At 37.1% G+C, this 13,519-nt stretch overlaps 1 protein-coding gene across 8 annotated transcripts in view; it reads right to left on the bottom strand.

The window, feature by feature from the left end:
* Positions 1-13,519, bottom strand: part of LOC121330898 (calmodulin-regulated spectrin-associated protein 2-like) — a 50,444-nt gene that overhangs the window by 17,453 nt on the left and 19,472 nt on the right. For 5 of the 8 annotated variants that reach the window (XM_041277825.1, XM_041277829.1, XM_041277827.1 and 2 more), the window contains exons 3-7: positions 13,348-13,506; positions 7,038-7,121; positions 2,709-2,741; positions 1,896-2,037; positions 639-778 (exon numbers count right to left, since the gene is read on the bottom strand). In XM_041277825.1, the coding sequence (XP_041133759.1) occupies positions 639-778; positions 1,896-2,037; positions 2,709-2,741; positions 7,038-7,121; positions 13,348-13,506 (558 nt within the window). The remainder of the gene's footprint in view (positions 1-638; positions 779-1,895; positions 2,038-2,708; positions 2,742-7,037; positions 7,122-13,347; positions 13,507-13,519) is intronic. The other 3 variants (XM_041277828.1, XM_041277834.1, XM_041277833.1) reach the window with 1 other exon arrangement.

Genomic DNA, 13,519 nt, shown 5'->3' with positions numbered 1-13,519 from the left:
TGTGACCAGGACAGTGATATTTCAAAATATCACTATTTTCAATGGGAAAACTGGCAAATGTTTGTCTTTTCGTTCACATAAAGTCAGAAAAAAACAACATATGAATCCAAATTAACATGTATTTATACTAAAGTAATACAAAAATGACTACAAAAGTTTAGAAGTGAGTAGTTTTTCGAGATTTACGATTATACTGTAAATACGTCCAAGGAGGGTGAATACTTCCTATAGGCACTGTATATTATCACTTCCCCACTGTTCCTGCTGCTTTCTGATACCCAGTCACTGCGTGTGTTCTAGTTCAAACTTACTCCAGTGGTCTAGCTACGATCAGAACATCAGACCTACAGAAAAGTACCAGGTTACAACTGCTTATCTACAGCATGTTTATAGGTGCCATAAAACGGAGTGCTCCTGGCTTCTGCTATAGTGGCAATCAGGATAGACAGACTCTCAGGGTTAACATTTCAATAATCACAGAAAATGTTTAACATAAACATCTTTATGTTATATATGTAGTTAGAAGATGCAATGACAGTTTTAAACTCTGTTGGTGAAGGTGTTACAGATGTTGCCCTGTGTCTAAAATAACTCAAAAATAGAAAAAGGTTGGTAGAAAAAATGTAAACTGGGCCTACCTTTATTGAGGAGGAGGCATAGATCATGTCTTCCAGTGCAAAGTGGCAGCATCCATTCAGGCTGTCCTGACAAAACTCCTGAATCAGCTGAAGATTGTACAAGCTGTCTGCCAATGACATGGTTTCCTTCAGGCATATATCTGAATAAAAGTCAAGAGAGGGACTGGGATGTAATTACAGGCTTCAGGCAAAACAGTCTTGCTAGGAAGGTTAGAGCAATCATCACCTGTGAATATGAGTTTAAATTTAAAAATCAATGTCTACAATCTACTTTTAGGTGGCAAGTTCCTAAATTACATTTAAGAAAATGTGACTAAAAAAAATGTGTTTGTTTTTTGTTTTTTGTTTTTTTTTAAACCAAGCATTTCATATTTAGTGTTTGGCAAGCTTTTCAGTTAAACCTTACCTAGTCTGCACTTAAAATTTCACTTTTTTCAGAATAGATAGGTTTCAGTGAGGAAAATAATTCCATCTAGGGTTTCTCTGAAACCCTAGATCAGGTTACACAGGACTGTCTAACAAGGATGAGCAATACTTAAGAAGACAATAAGAAGACAACCATTGAATTGACAACAGAACTTGAAGAAGGCACAAGGCACAGGTGCCGTTGTCCATCCATCAACAGTCCAAAGCACCTTTGTTCCACAGTCTAATTTCTGTGTTCTTGTGCATATTTTAGACTTTTAGTCTCATTCCCCTTTCTTAACAGAGGTATTCTTACTGCAACAAATCCTTAAAGTCCTGATTTCTAGCGTGACTTTCGTACTGTTGATTTGATCAAGGTTGTTGAAAACAATAGTGGAGGCTTTGAGTAAATTGTTGATGCTCATAATGCACCCGAGTAGAAAAATGCAACGTGTGTGTGTATATGTGTATATATATATATATATATTCAGAGGCATTTTTTTATGTGCATTTTTACTTCAGTGTCTGTCATAGTGTCTGTAACCCGCATTGGCCTTCTTGGGATTTGGAATTTTTGATTGGCCTCTTGCCTTACAGTAAAAAATATATAAAAATATGTAACGTGAGTAACACCTGAGGAAAACAAAGATAATTAACAATGATTTGCCCATTATGCAGCCACAAGTGTTCTTAGCATAGAATCCCATTAAGGATACTTACAAAATAAACTGAGACAGAACACTCAAGAGACGATTCAAAGGGATTTTTCAAGTTAAAAGCTGTCTTTAACAATGGCACCCCATGGGGATTTAGGAGAGAAAGAAGTCCTCTTTATAAAGACAACTGTATTACCTTCCAGCTTGACCATTTCAGGACAGTAGAAATGGATCAATGCAGCAAGGGCTCCACCATCAGTACTGTCTTTCAATAAGTTCTCCACAGGGGGTATACAAGGCATGTGCCTTGCGAGTGCCTGTTCCTTCCTGTATCGGGCCTGGAACAACAAAACGATTACAAACAAACAAGCACACTCCATCCAGCGGCCCTCTCACTGCACAGCTAATACACCCAGCAGTGTCCAATTAATAAAACAGCACCAAGATTTGTAAGCTTAAAATAGTTGCTAAATATCTTTTATAACAGAAAAGAAGACATGTCTACACAGTGTACTTTTGCTATGTAATGTATAATATATACTATACAGTAAAACCTCTGTCTAATGAATTTAGTGGCCACCTGCTTTTACCAGCCAGTCACATAACAGATGCTCTGTTTTCAATACAAGTTTGAATACATTCATTTAGTGACTGGTGAATTGAGATTTCAACATACTCAACTGTACAAAGTATTTGTTTCAGGGCTGTTTGAGAAATGTCTCTATATTTTAAGTATTGAGGGAAAATAAAACTCTGTATATTATCCATGCCAAGCTGTCCTTGCACAATAAACAATGGAAATGACTTGCCATATATTTGAGATTTACTGGTGAAAGCATTAGAACAAGGCAGAATATGATAGGCTTAAACCAAACAGGATGTCTGTAGTGTTGTTTGCCACACAGGACACTGTTTAGTTTAATGCAATGTACCCACAGCCGACACACATGCACACCCCACACAAATGAAGAAAATAGTGAAACAAGTAAAAGCTGCAAGGCCAACTTACAGGTACCAGTTTCCAATACCATTTGGTTGGAGACTTCAGCAGCAAATAAAGCAGCAGAAAAGAAAGGGTGACAAAAAGGAAAACGAAAAACGATCGTCAGAAAATTCAGCAGGAGTGATGACATTAGCTTGCAAAGCTTCTGCCAAGCAAGACACATTATGATGTTTTATTTATTTTTTTAAATCAACATCATAATTTATTTTCCAACCAATCCTTTGCAGATTAAAAAAAAAAGCCACAAGCTTTCCTTTTTAGATATTTCTACACAGCTTGATATTTTAGACTCCATGCAGGGTGCCTCTTTTCCAATTATATAACAGCAGTACCCTACAAACAAATGCAATGCTGCTGTCCATAGCTTCCACATCTTTAAGCAATAACAACACGTTCCAATTTAAGGTCAGCAAAATGATGTAGGTTCCGTCATATTTTACACCTTATCAGTACAGGATACTAGCCAGCTATGGTACTACTCCCAAAGAAGGGAAAGGGTTATTATCACAGTTCTAAATATGAAGAAACAAACCAAGTTAGCCCTGTGCTGAAGGAATTCCGCATCTACACAATGGACCTCTGTCTTGATTTGAGATGCAGTGGAGCAGTGAGCTGAAACAGTGGCCCTGGTCCCCAGCCTGCATGGAAACTCAAATGTTTTTTAAATCTTTTAAACTTTTTAAGCAGCAACATTTTCAACAATGCAGCAAAGTATAATGTTATCATGCACATGCATGCCAGTGAACCCTTGTAAAGTTCAATTCTTTACAGACAAGCATGACTGCAGTCAATTTTCCATTTCTGTGTCCAAAAAAGCAATGGAATCCACGTTAATACATGCATGTTCACAAACCTCTTTAATAAGAAGATTAATAGAATTGTTCTACATGCTGCATTTGTAAAATGGAATACTAGCTAGGTACAAAACCACTCTTCATAGAAGCCTCTAAAGTTTGGCGCCACACAGGGATAATATCTCTATAAAAAATGTGTCAGGTGCATTTCTATCAAGCAGTTAGAAGTGGCACTATACACACACACACACACAACACGTTTAGATATGACACACTAATCTAATTTTCCAGTTGACTTAATGTAGTTGAAAAGGTCCCCTGACATGTACACACAAAATTAATTTACTTTATATGTAATAAACGTGGAGTATAAAATCGAACAACATAAAAATATTAAATTTGCATGGAAAGACATAATATGCTGTGAAGCAGTGGTGTAGCCGAGGGTATATGCAGGTAAATTGCGTTTACCCACTTTTAATTTGAGCAATACAGCATTTACCCACGTTTCATATAAAGTGATACAGAGTTTACTCATTTCTGCTCTCCTGTGATATATTTTAACAGTGAGCGTCTGGTTTTGTTGCTGTGCACGAGACTGACCGCTGAGAGCTCAGTCAGAACTGTGCCGCCAGCAGAGGGGCGGGGCCACTGGACTGCATGTTCTGTTTGTGTGTGTGTGAACATTCTATGATTGCTTGTTTATGTTCTGTTGTTGGCACACTGGACCTGCAGGGCGGCGCTAGCAGCCTTCATCCTAGCCCGCAAAAGGACGCTCACAGAACTGTTCATTTGAAGCGCACCTGAGAGGGGAAGTAACTGTATGTCTTACACAGAAACGGCCAGTTCAGGATTGTGTGGTGGATTCATGATGTGAACTAACTACTGCTCAGTTTGGGATAAACAGAAAACACCAAACCCATTATGCTTGTGATGTAAACAGCATGAAATCAAACCCTGCATAAAAACGTTAGCTAAATATAAAAAATAGTATGTTAACAGTCATTAAGGTGTCATAATTGCCCCCCTCAGTCATACAGCATTGAGCCCCTTCACATCCCAGGTGTGCTATTACATCATCATAATGATCACCTTGATGTTCAATGCTCCAATTACAGCCAGCCTTGGTCAGAAATCACATAAGTTGGATGATATGTGCAACTGGTGGATTAGTTGCTATTTCCTAATAAGTACAAGCTGCTATAAATTACCATCATGGCTTTTGGATTTGGTAGTGCCAAAGGCCATCCAAAGAAGAGGAGATTTGAAATGTTCTCCTTGCAGATTACAAGCAAGATCAGGAGAATTTTACTGCTAAACCCCTCGCTGTCAGGTAGGTGTGTTCAGACCAAGTGAAACATTCTTTCAGTGGGGAAGCGAGTGGTGAATTGTGGTCACTTCACAGTATAAGGCTGTGGAAACTTTACCCTTTTGCTCCTGAGCCATCTTCAGTGAAGCAAGCAGGAGTGTTTCTGCAGTGTGACGGGTCAGATTAGTATCACTTTCATGAGCAGCAATGGCCTGGAAGGGAAGCAGTAACACATACCCCCCACCCCCCCCCACCCCCCAACTAGCCACTGAACTAAGCTGCGGGTCTGACACGTTACATATACACAAAGTGACTTCTGCTGTTCTTGTTGCTGCTATGCCTTTCAGCTGTACTGTAAGTTGTACTTCTAAAGCAAATATGCTCTTGGATATTCCCATTACTTCTGGATACTAATAACACATAGATCTCAGGGCTTAAAAATATAACAGATAAACTCCTAAGTGATCCTATCTCTTTCACAAGAGGAGACGTCACATGCGGTACGTTTTTTACTAATCGCTCACAGTTTGCTGTGGAGCCAAGATTACTGGACCATCTTCATGCTAAAACTACTACTGTAGACCTTCCCTTCAGCAACCAACGGTATTGTGTAAAATACAGTAGATCCCTTTGTTGGATTTGGTTGAAACGTATGGAGAGTTTCAGTTTTGCTGCTGTACAGTAGAAACATAATATTGCAGCGAATCTGTACTAATTGTGTTTTTACTGTGTGATGACCTGGATGGAATGAACTAGGAGAGGGATTAATGAATCTGCTCACACTGCAGCTCTGCTGTATAACCGAGACATGCTTTGGTTTGAGTCACTGTCTAGACGTTATGAGCAGCAACATTCTCAACAATCTCATACCAACAATAATATCATACTGTTATGGAAACATTTTTGCTCTCTGCTGTACGCGGCTTGTCATAAATTCAGAGGAAAGCAAACCTCAACGGCTCATGCAAATTCTGCATTTATCTGCATTAACATTTTCTGCCACTGGGAGGATTTTTTCTTTTTTTTTTTTTTTTTTTTTTTTTTAAAGAAGCGATTGCATTTCAACTATGCAAAATCAGATCTTGTGAACAGTGAAGATAGTAGATCCACAGAATGGATTTTATCTGTTTAATGATAACTATCAAAAAGTTGAAAACCATAGCCCACCTCTGTAGAAAATGTATGCACATTTAGTAAGGCAATATTCACTGAAACATTTTGACTTGCCCAAGGTTATTGGCATCTTCAACTCCGTATTTTTCTGATAACCTTGGCTTTGGCATTCATTATCATTTAATTCTGTTGATATTATTATGAATTATATATATATATTTATCTATATATATTATATATATATATATATATATATATATATATATATATATATATATATATATATATATATATATATATATACATACACACACACACACACACACACACACATATATATATATACACACACACATATATATTACACATTATGCTTGAAACATTGATCATCTTTGACAAATCTTTACATTAGCCCGCTATAGTCAAATCCCATTTATGAGAAGAACAATACTGCAAGACAAACTATGATCATAAAATCTTACAGTGAGAATGGGAGTTTACTTGTGTTTTGTCTGTGTTGTTTCATAACAAACTGCTGCAGTGTGAAGTCAGGGAGCTGGGGCTGTAATACCACAGTGACATGTTAGTTCAGGCAAACTTTACAAGGGTTTTTGTTTCCATGGTATCAGGCCTGCCAGTGCCAAAGCTAGCCTGGTTTAGCTGCGTCTAACACACAACTGGCTCACTAGGAAAGGTGAAAGGTAAAACAGCGACAACAGCTGTACTAATCCTGAAGTGACTAAGTTAGGTTCATAATAGTCTGTATTTTATTTAAATTGAGCTCTAACTAGGTATTGGTTTCTACTGTACAGTACGTAAACACAGTGGTTACTGCCAGTTCAGTTCATGGTCATTATTCTGGGAACATAAGGCTTCAGCTATACTTTTTAATGGCCTGGTTGGAACTACAACTGAAACAGCCCTGAACCTCATTTATCATTAGCCCTACCCCAAAAATAATATTCATTATAGAAGCTCATTTACTGTATGCTATTGCATTTCAGTCAGATGTTACCAACTTCAACAAATACACAGGTTTCTTATAAATCAGGGTAACGACGCTCATTAATTTAATGTTAAAAGGCTGTTAGGAACTCATTTCAAACGAAGTCTGCTCACCGTTGGACCACCAGTCGTGTCTGAACACCGTGATGCTCTCATCTTCTGCTCCTGCATAATTATATCTTTCAAGTGCTCGTTAACCTAAAAAAACCAACCAAACAAAAAAACACACATATTATAAATGCTTTTTAGGATAAGAAAGTCTTTACAGTGCAACACAAATGCTATATTCTTCTTCTTCTTCTTATTATTATTATTAATATTATCATTTCTTAGCAGATGCCCTTACCCAGGGCGAATTACAATTGTTTACAAAAAATACAGCTATACACGCAGTAATATATGTGAATATGCACAACATTTTACAGTAAAAAGTATCTGTAATAATATCTGCCAGTTTAAGTCAAAACAGACACTATCATTACATAAGCACCTTGGTTTCCTACAGTATAACTTTGCAGTAAAGCATGCTTCACGATTGGATAACAAGAGGCCAAAACTAAATTTAAAAAGAGAATATACCTTTTAGTACAGTAATATTATTACAATGTATCTACATTTTTTAAAATCACTCTCTCTCTATATATATATATATTATATATATATATATATATATATATTATATATATATATATATTATATTTGCAATGAAACAAAAAAGATGATAATAGTTACAATTTAAATCAGCATTTCAATGACAGTAAAATCAATACTCTGTATTCATGGACTTTAGTGTTATATGCCAGTCTATGGGAAAGCAATTTTAGAATGACAGCTTTACAAGTGAAGCTTTTACAAAAATACCAATAGAATGCAGTAGCAGTAAATATGTGACTAAATAGAATCTGAAATATCAAATATTAACATCCCGTGTGTGAGAATCAGAATTGTTTTCACAGACGAATCATGGAGTTCACCAATATGATAGTATGAACCATTTCAACTACTAAAAGCTTGATTTCAAAACTACAAAGGCAACCTGCATTGCCAGCATGATTCAGACAAGCACTGTCTATTAGCCGAGCACGACAGCTACATTAGTTACCCACTTTGCACAGTGTACTGCACAGAAAGGATATTAGAAAAGAACGTAGTAGATCTAACGACTTCAATGCTGATTGTATGCCATTATACTTATACATTCATTATTATTTTTATTTTATTTTGTTTCAAAACACACAATTTAAATTCTTGAAATGACTCCTGATGCTTTATTCAAGTGTCTGCAATCAATGCAATCCAGGTATGATTACATCCTGGCATTTAAAATAAACTTTAATTATAACCCAGACTCAAAGAGCTTGATTATCAAAGAAATAATATGCCATCCGAGTCTCTGTGGGCTTGTTGCATGCCTCTTTGAAATTCAAGACCAAAATGTTTAAAACTCATTATTGAATTTAACCCAAATTGGCTGCCTGTTAATGCACAAGCGACAATTCAAGGTGTCCACGATCACACCACTAATACCTTAACTCCACCCATGCGCCACGTTCATAAACTGTCACACAGTGTAAATCCAACTTTGTCCTTGGCTAGTCTTGAACTGTACTCTTTCTGTTAGAATTCATTGTGGTAATGATTGTCATTAGCAAGTGTTGTGGTTGAAATTACAAGATACTTCAGGATGCTTCCGGTTTGGACTCAATCAAAGATGGCCTCATAGTTTTTTGACTCGCACACTTAACAGCCCAATTCATCAAAAAATGTTTGAATTTCTTTACTGTGGCCATTTCTTTAAGGGAAAGTTCTGCTCATGGATACCCCAGAGAAAAGAATGGCATCAGGAATAGACACTAATACACCCTCCCCTTCTGCAAAAAATAAGAGTAAAAAAGTGAAAAAACAGCTCAGCATGCCTTCGATCAGCTGACTGACTGATAAGGCCCTGGGGGGGAGACTCTTCTTCGCTTCCAGACTCTCAAATGGAGCAGCTGAAGTTTTTTTTCACCGATTCCGTCAATGATATAAAAGGTACGCTGACCAAACTCTCTGTCAACGATAAAGCTATATGTAATGACATGAATTTAAGGGTGATGATCCGATTTCTTCAGCACAGCTTGCCAGTGTGGTTTCCCTCCTTGCCTACCAAAGGTATAATCAAGATTGAGAGGTCTCACTGCATTTATAGTGGATCCAATGCCCAAGCAAACAAACCATGCATACTGAATTTCAAGCTTCTTAGATATAATGACCGGCAAGCTATCCTGAGAGCATATAGGCCACTCGGTGCCCAAATGTTGCAAGGACATCCAAATTTACTGTTTCTGGATTATTAACTTCACAGCTGAGCGTAGGAGAGCCTTTGCACCAATCCAATCGTCACATAAACAGATGCGTATCCAGAGCTTTCTTTTATATCCAACAAAGCTTAAAATAGTACACAATTCCCAATCTAAATGTGTACAGTACCCCCCAGGAAGCCCAGCACTTTGTTCAGGATCTACAGAAGCAGAAAGCCTAATCTACAGGATCGGAATGCTGACGTGTTCTACAATCAGCCGGTTCTTTCCATGATGAATGGTCTGCCGTTTGTTTATACCTAATGAGTCTGAGGGATAGATTTGCTGCCTGGACAACTGGATTTGTATGGGCATTAATATTGGACATTTGCTTGCTTTAATAATAAAGGTAAAGAGGGGGGGAGCAGACGAACAAGGTATGCTCCTAGCTATTATCTGCTAGGCTCTCATGATGTTTTTGTACAATGTAGCCGAGTCTATTTTTTTTTTTTTAAATCACCACAGCATATAAAAAACAAAAAGATTTTTTGATATTTTGTTTATATATATATATATATATATATATATATATATATATATATATATATATATATATATATATATATATATATATATATGTATTTTTAATGTTATTACTTTATTGGACAGTATATTGTTAAGGGCTTATTAGTGTGCATTGTCCCATATTATCTGTTTTTTTTGTTTTTGTTTATCTTGCCTGGTGCGATTTGTAAACTGGACCACCTTTCCCCACTGCTGTTACATGGTATGATAAAGTATGTATACTGTAGTGATGCCCAGGACCCAGGGAGTAGGATTTCTACTGTAAATCTTAGACCTCCTTAATGAATAACTGTAATATTTTATCTTGGAACATGCATGGCCAGAATACACCTATGAAGTGATGTAAATGCCTTGACTTCCATGTTGCTATTGCTTTTATTCAGGAGACCCATACTAAAACTGTCGATGTTTTGGAATCTGTGTACAATACAAACATTATAAAATCATTGCTCATTCATGTGCACTGAATAAGTCAAAGGGGGCACTGATCCTGGTAGATACAAAACTCAACTTAATGGTGGATGTCTCGGGGTGATGCGGAAGGTAGATTCTGTTTTGTGGTGATTAGTTTGAATGGTATTAAATTGTGTCTTTCTTCTATATATGCACCTCATGCATTTGACCCACAGTTTTTCGAAAACATTAGACTTAAAATGATATGACTTTCCGGATGCTGCATTTCTCCTCGGGGGTGACTTCAATCTGGTTTTTAACCCAACACTTGGTACTTTGCACAGCACTGCAGTGCCATGCCTAGCTGTGAAAAACTTCAGGTAGGACTTAAATCTATGGGACGCATGGTGCATTAGAAATCCGAATGTTAAAAAATTTTCTTTTTTTTTTTTCCCCATCGTCACAAGACACACTCTCATACTGATTATTTCTTTATCTCCCCTAGTATCCTGCAATATATTACTTACCGTCATACTGCCAAGCCTCCATTCAGATCATGCCTCAGTTTTATAGTCATTAAATTTTATGCCCGGAGCAGCCTGTGCCAAGAGATGGCACTTTAACTCCTTTCTCCTTCAGAATGACAATTTCTTAAAGTATATATCCGATGGATTAAAAAACTTTTTAGATATAAATTACGGCCCAGATGTTAATCCACATTAGTTGTGTGAAGTCACAAAGTGTTTTATCAGAGGTAGTTGCACATCACTTGCATCCAACTTAAATAAAACTCACAATAAGCAGCTTTCTGAATTACTCAAATATCACAGTTGGAAACATTGCAAAGGGGCAACTTTCTGGAAACTAGAGCGAGACAGCTTGCTGCTCTGAAAGTGGATTTTAAAAACATGACCAGGACTAAAGCAGAATTTTTATTCATAAAACCAGACAGTTATATTATGAACAAGATGAAAGACCTAGTAGGCTGTTGGCTTTCAGACTTAAACAATCTGAAAGTTTAGCTTCTATTGATGCAATTAAACACTGTAATGGTACAATGCTCTCGCAACCCTCCCTAGTTAATAAAGTTTTTTTTTTTCAAATTACTCTCAACTTCACTAATCTGAAACTGCTATTGATTTGAATAAGATTAGGACATTTCAAGCTGATCAATTGGAGGCACCCGCACTTTGGAGGAATTAAAAGCTGCAGCCTGTTACATGCAAAACCTTAAATCTCCAGGGTTAGACGAAATTCCCCTTGAACTGCTTTTGGCAGTCTGGGATATGGTTGGCCCTTTAAATTTTAAATTCTATTAAGAATTCAGCTTTGATTTTTCTGCTTTTCAAAAAGGGTAAAGATCCACTGGAATGCTGCAGTTATAGGCCCCTTTCACTCTTGAATTCAGATTTAAAATTATTTGCAAAAGTATTAACCAAAAGACTAGAATTAGGTAGGTAATTTAATTCATTATGATCAGACAGGTTTTATGAAGGGCCGGCTTGCATCTGACAATATGTGCTGGCTTTTGCATATTCTTGACTTAGCCCTCCATTTATCAGTTTCTTGTGCAGAGTTTAGATGCTGAAAAAGCATTTCATCACTTGGAATGGAACCTTTTATCGGCAGTTTTGGAATGTTTTGGTTTTGGCCCCTCATTTATTAACATGATCTACACTCTATACAACAACCCTACTGCTCGTATGCAAACCGGCTCAGTTATGTCCTCTCAGTTTTCACTTCAAAGAGGCATGTGGCAAGGTTGCCCGCTCTCTCCATTTGCCCTCTCTCAAGTTTGCCCTTTCTTTGGAATCCCTGGCACAGGCTGCTAGGCAAAACCCTGCATCACCCCCACTGACATAAAGGGATCCAAACATCACATATCTCTTTATGCCGATGGCATTCTACTTTTTCTCTCTGACACCTCCAAATCAATACCGCAGGCTCTGAAATTATTTGATGTGGTCCACTTGAAATATTCACATTTTGAATGACATTTTTAATGACAAAGGCTTAAACACGTTCCAAGATCTTAAGGATACTTACATAAAATAAGATGACCCAGGGAGTGAGTATCTCAGGCTTCGCTCAGCCCTTCTTGCCTAAGGAATCCCATGGAATGTGGCATTGTCTACTCAAGCTTAATAACTTAGCTTGACGCCCGCAACAAGAGGCCTTGTTTCTTCCCTTTATAATAATTTTTTATCTCATAATATTAGTTCTCTCGTTGTAACTTGTTTGGAACAGAGAACAACAAGCTGGGTGTCAGTCTTGACTGGGGAGAAGTATGAATAATATCTTCACGTCTACCAAAAATTTAGCATACCAATTGATTCACTTTAAATTTGTACATACATTTTATTCTACCACTTATCTTTGATTCCAAATGAAAATCTCTACTGAAAATCTGTACCATGGGTGAACTCTAGTGACAGTCATGCAATTTTGTAGTCACAGCTTTCTCTAAACTTCTCAATATAGAGGTTTCTCTGTGTCCTGCTCTGCTCCTGCTCGGAGATGATTCTCAAGTTGTCCTTAATTTACATACAAGACGACTCTTGCTGACAGCAGCTAAGGCTATTTTGAAGGGCTGGGTAGAACCTCGAATTTTCTGTAACTGTGTATGTTTACACTATTTCTTTGATATTTCACTTATGGAGAGGTCCACGGCAAGATTGACCAGATCAGTGTAACTACAAGGTCTACTGCTTTTTTAGTTTTTTTTTTTTTTTAAATCGATTATTTTTTATGTGTGTGTATATATATATACTTACATTTTTACATATTTCTGTATTCCCCCAACTGTTATCATTGTTTTTACAGAAATAACACAAAAAAGTAAAAAAATAAAAATATTAAAAAACCCCCAAAACAAAACACTTCAGAAAATTGTGTAACTCAGGTTTCAAGTGATAATCAGGCTGTACTCCATCACAGATCCAAATTCACATCATGGTTAATGATCTCGTATTTTTGTAAATAACTGAAATGTATTGTCTTTCCGATGGAACAGGAAAGACTTTTTTTTTTTCAATTTAAGTGGATTCTTTTCTTGTATATCAATGACACACAGATGATTGGAGCACCAAAACCATAGTAAAAGCACAGGGTGACTCTAGCACCTAGTAACCTTCCCCGCAAGTAACTAATATCAGAATGTTACGTACCTTATTCATCCAGCTCATGACAGCATCCTCAGCGTCGTACGGCAGATCTGTGTCTGTGAGGGCTGAATACTTCTGAACACAAGCAACCACCTTCTCCACACTCACCATCTCCACTGTGTAAGCCATCATCAAGGTGTCAATCATGGCTAAGTGAGCACTCTGCAAAAAAAAA

This window comes from Polyodon spathula, chromosome 18 (genome assembly GCF_017654505.1).
Source record: "Polyodon spathula isolate WHYD16114869_AA chromosome 18, ASM1765450v1, whole genome shotgun sequence".
Classification (NCBI taxonomy): Eukaryota; Metazoa; Chordata; class Actinopteri; order Acipenseriformes; family Polyodontidae; genus Polyodon; species Polyodon spathula.
Note: the sequence above shows the minus strand (reverse complement) of the source record. Positions and strands in the feature narration are given on the sequence as shown.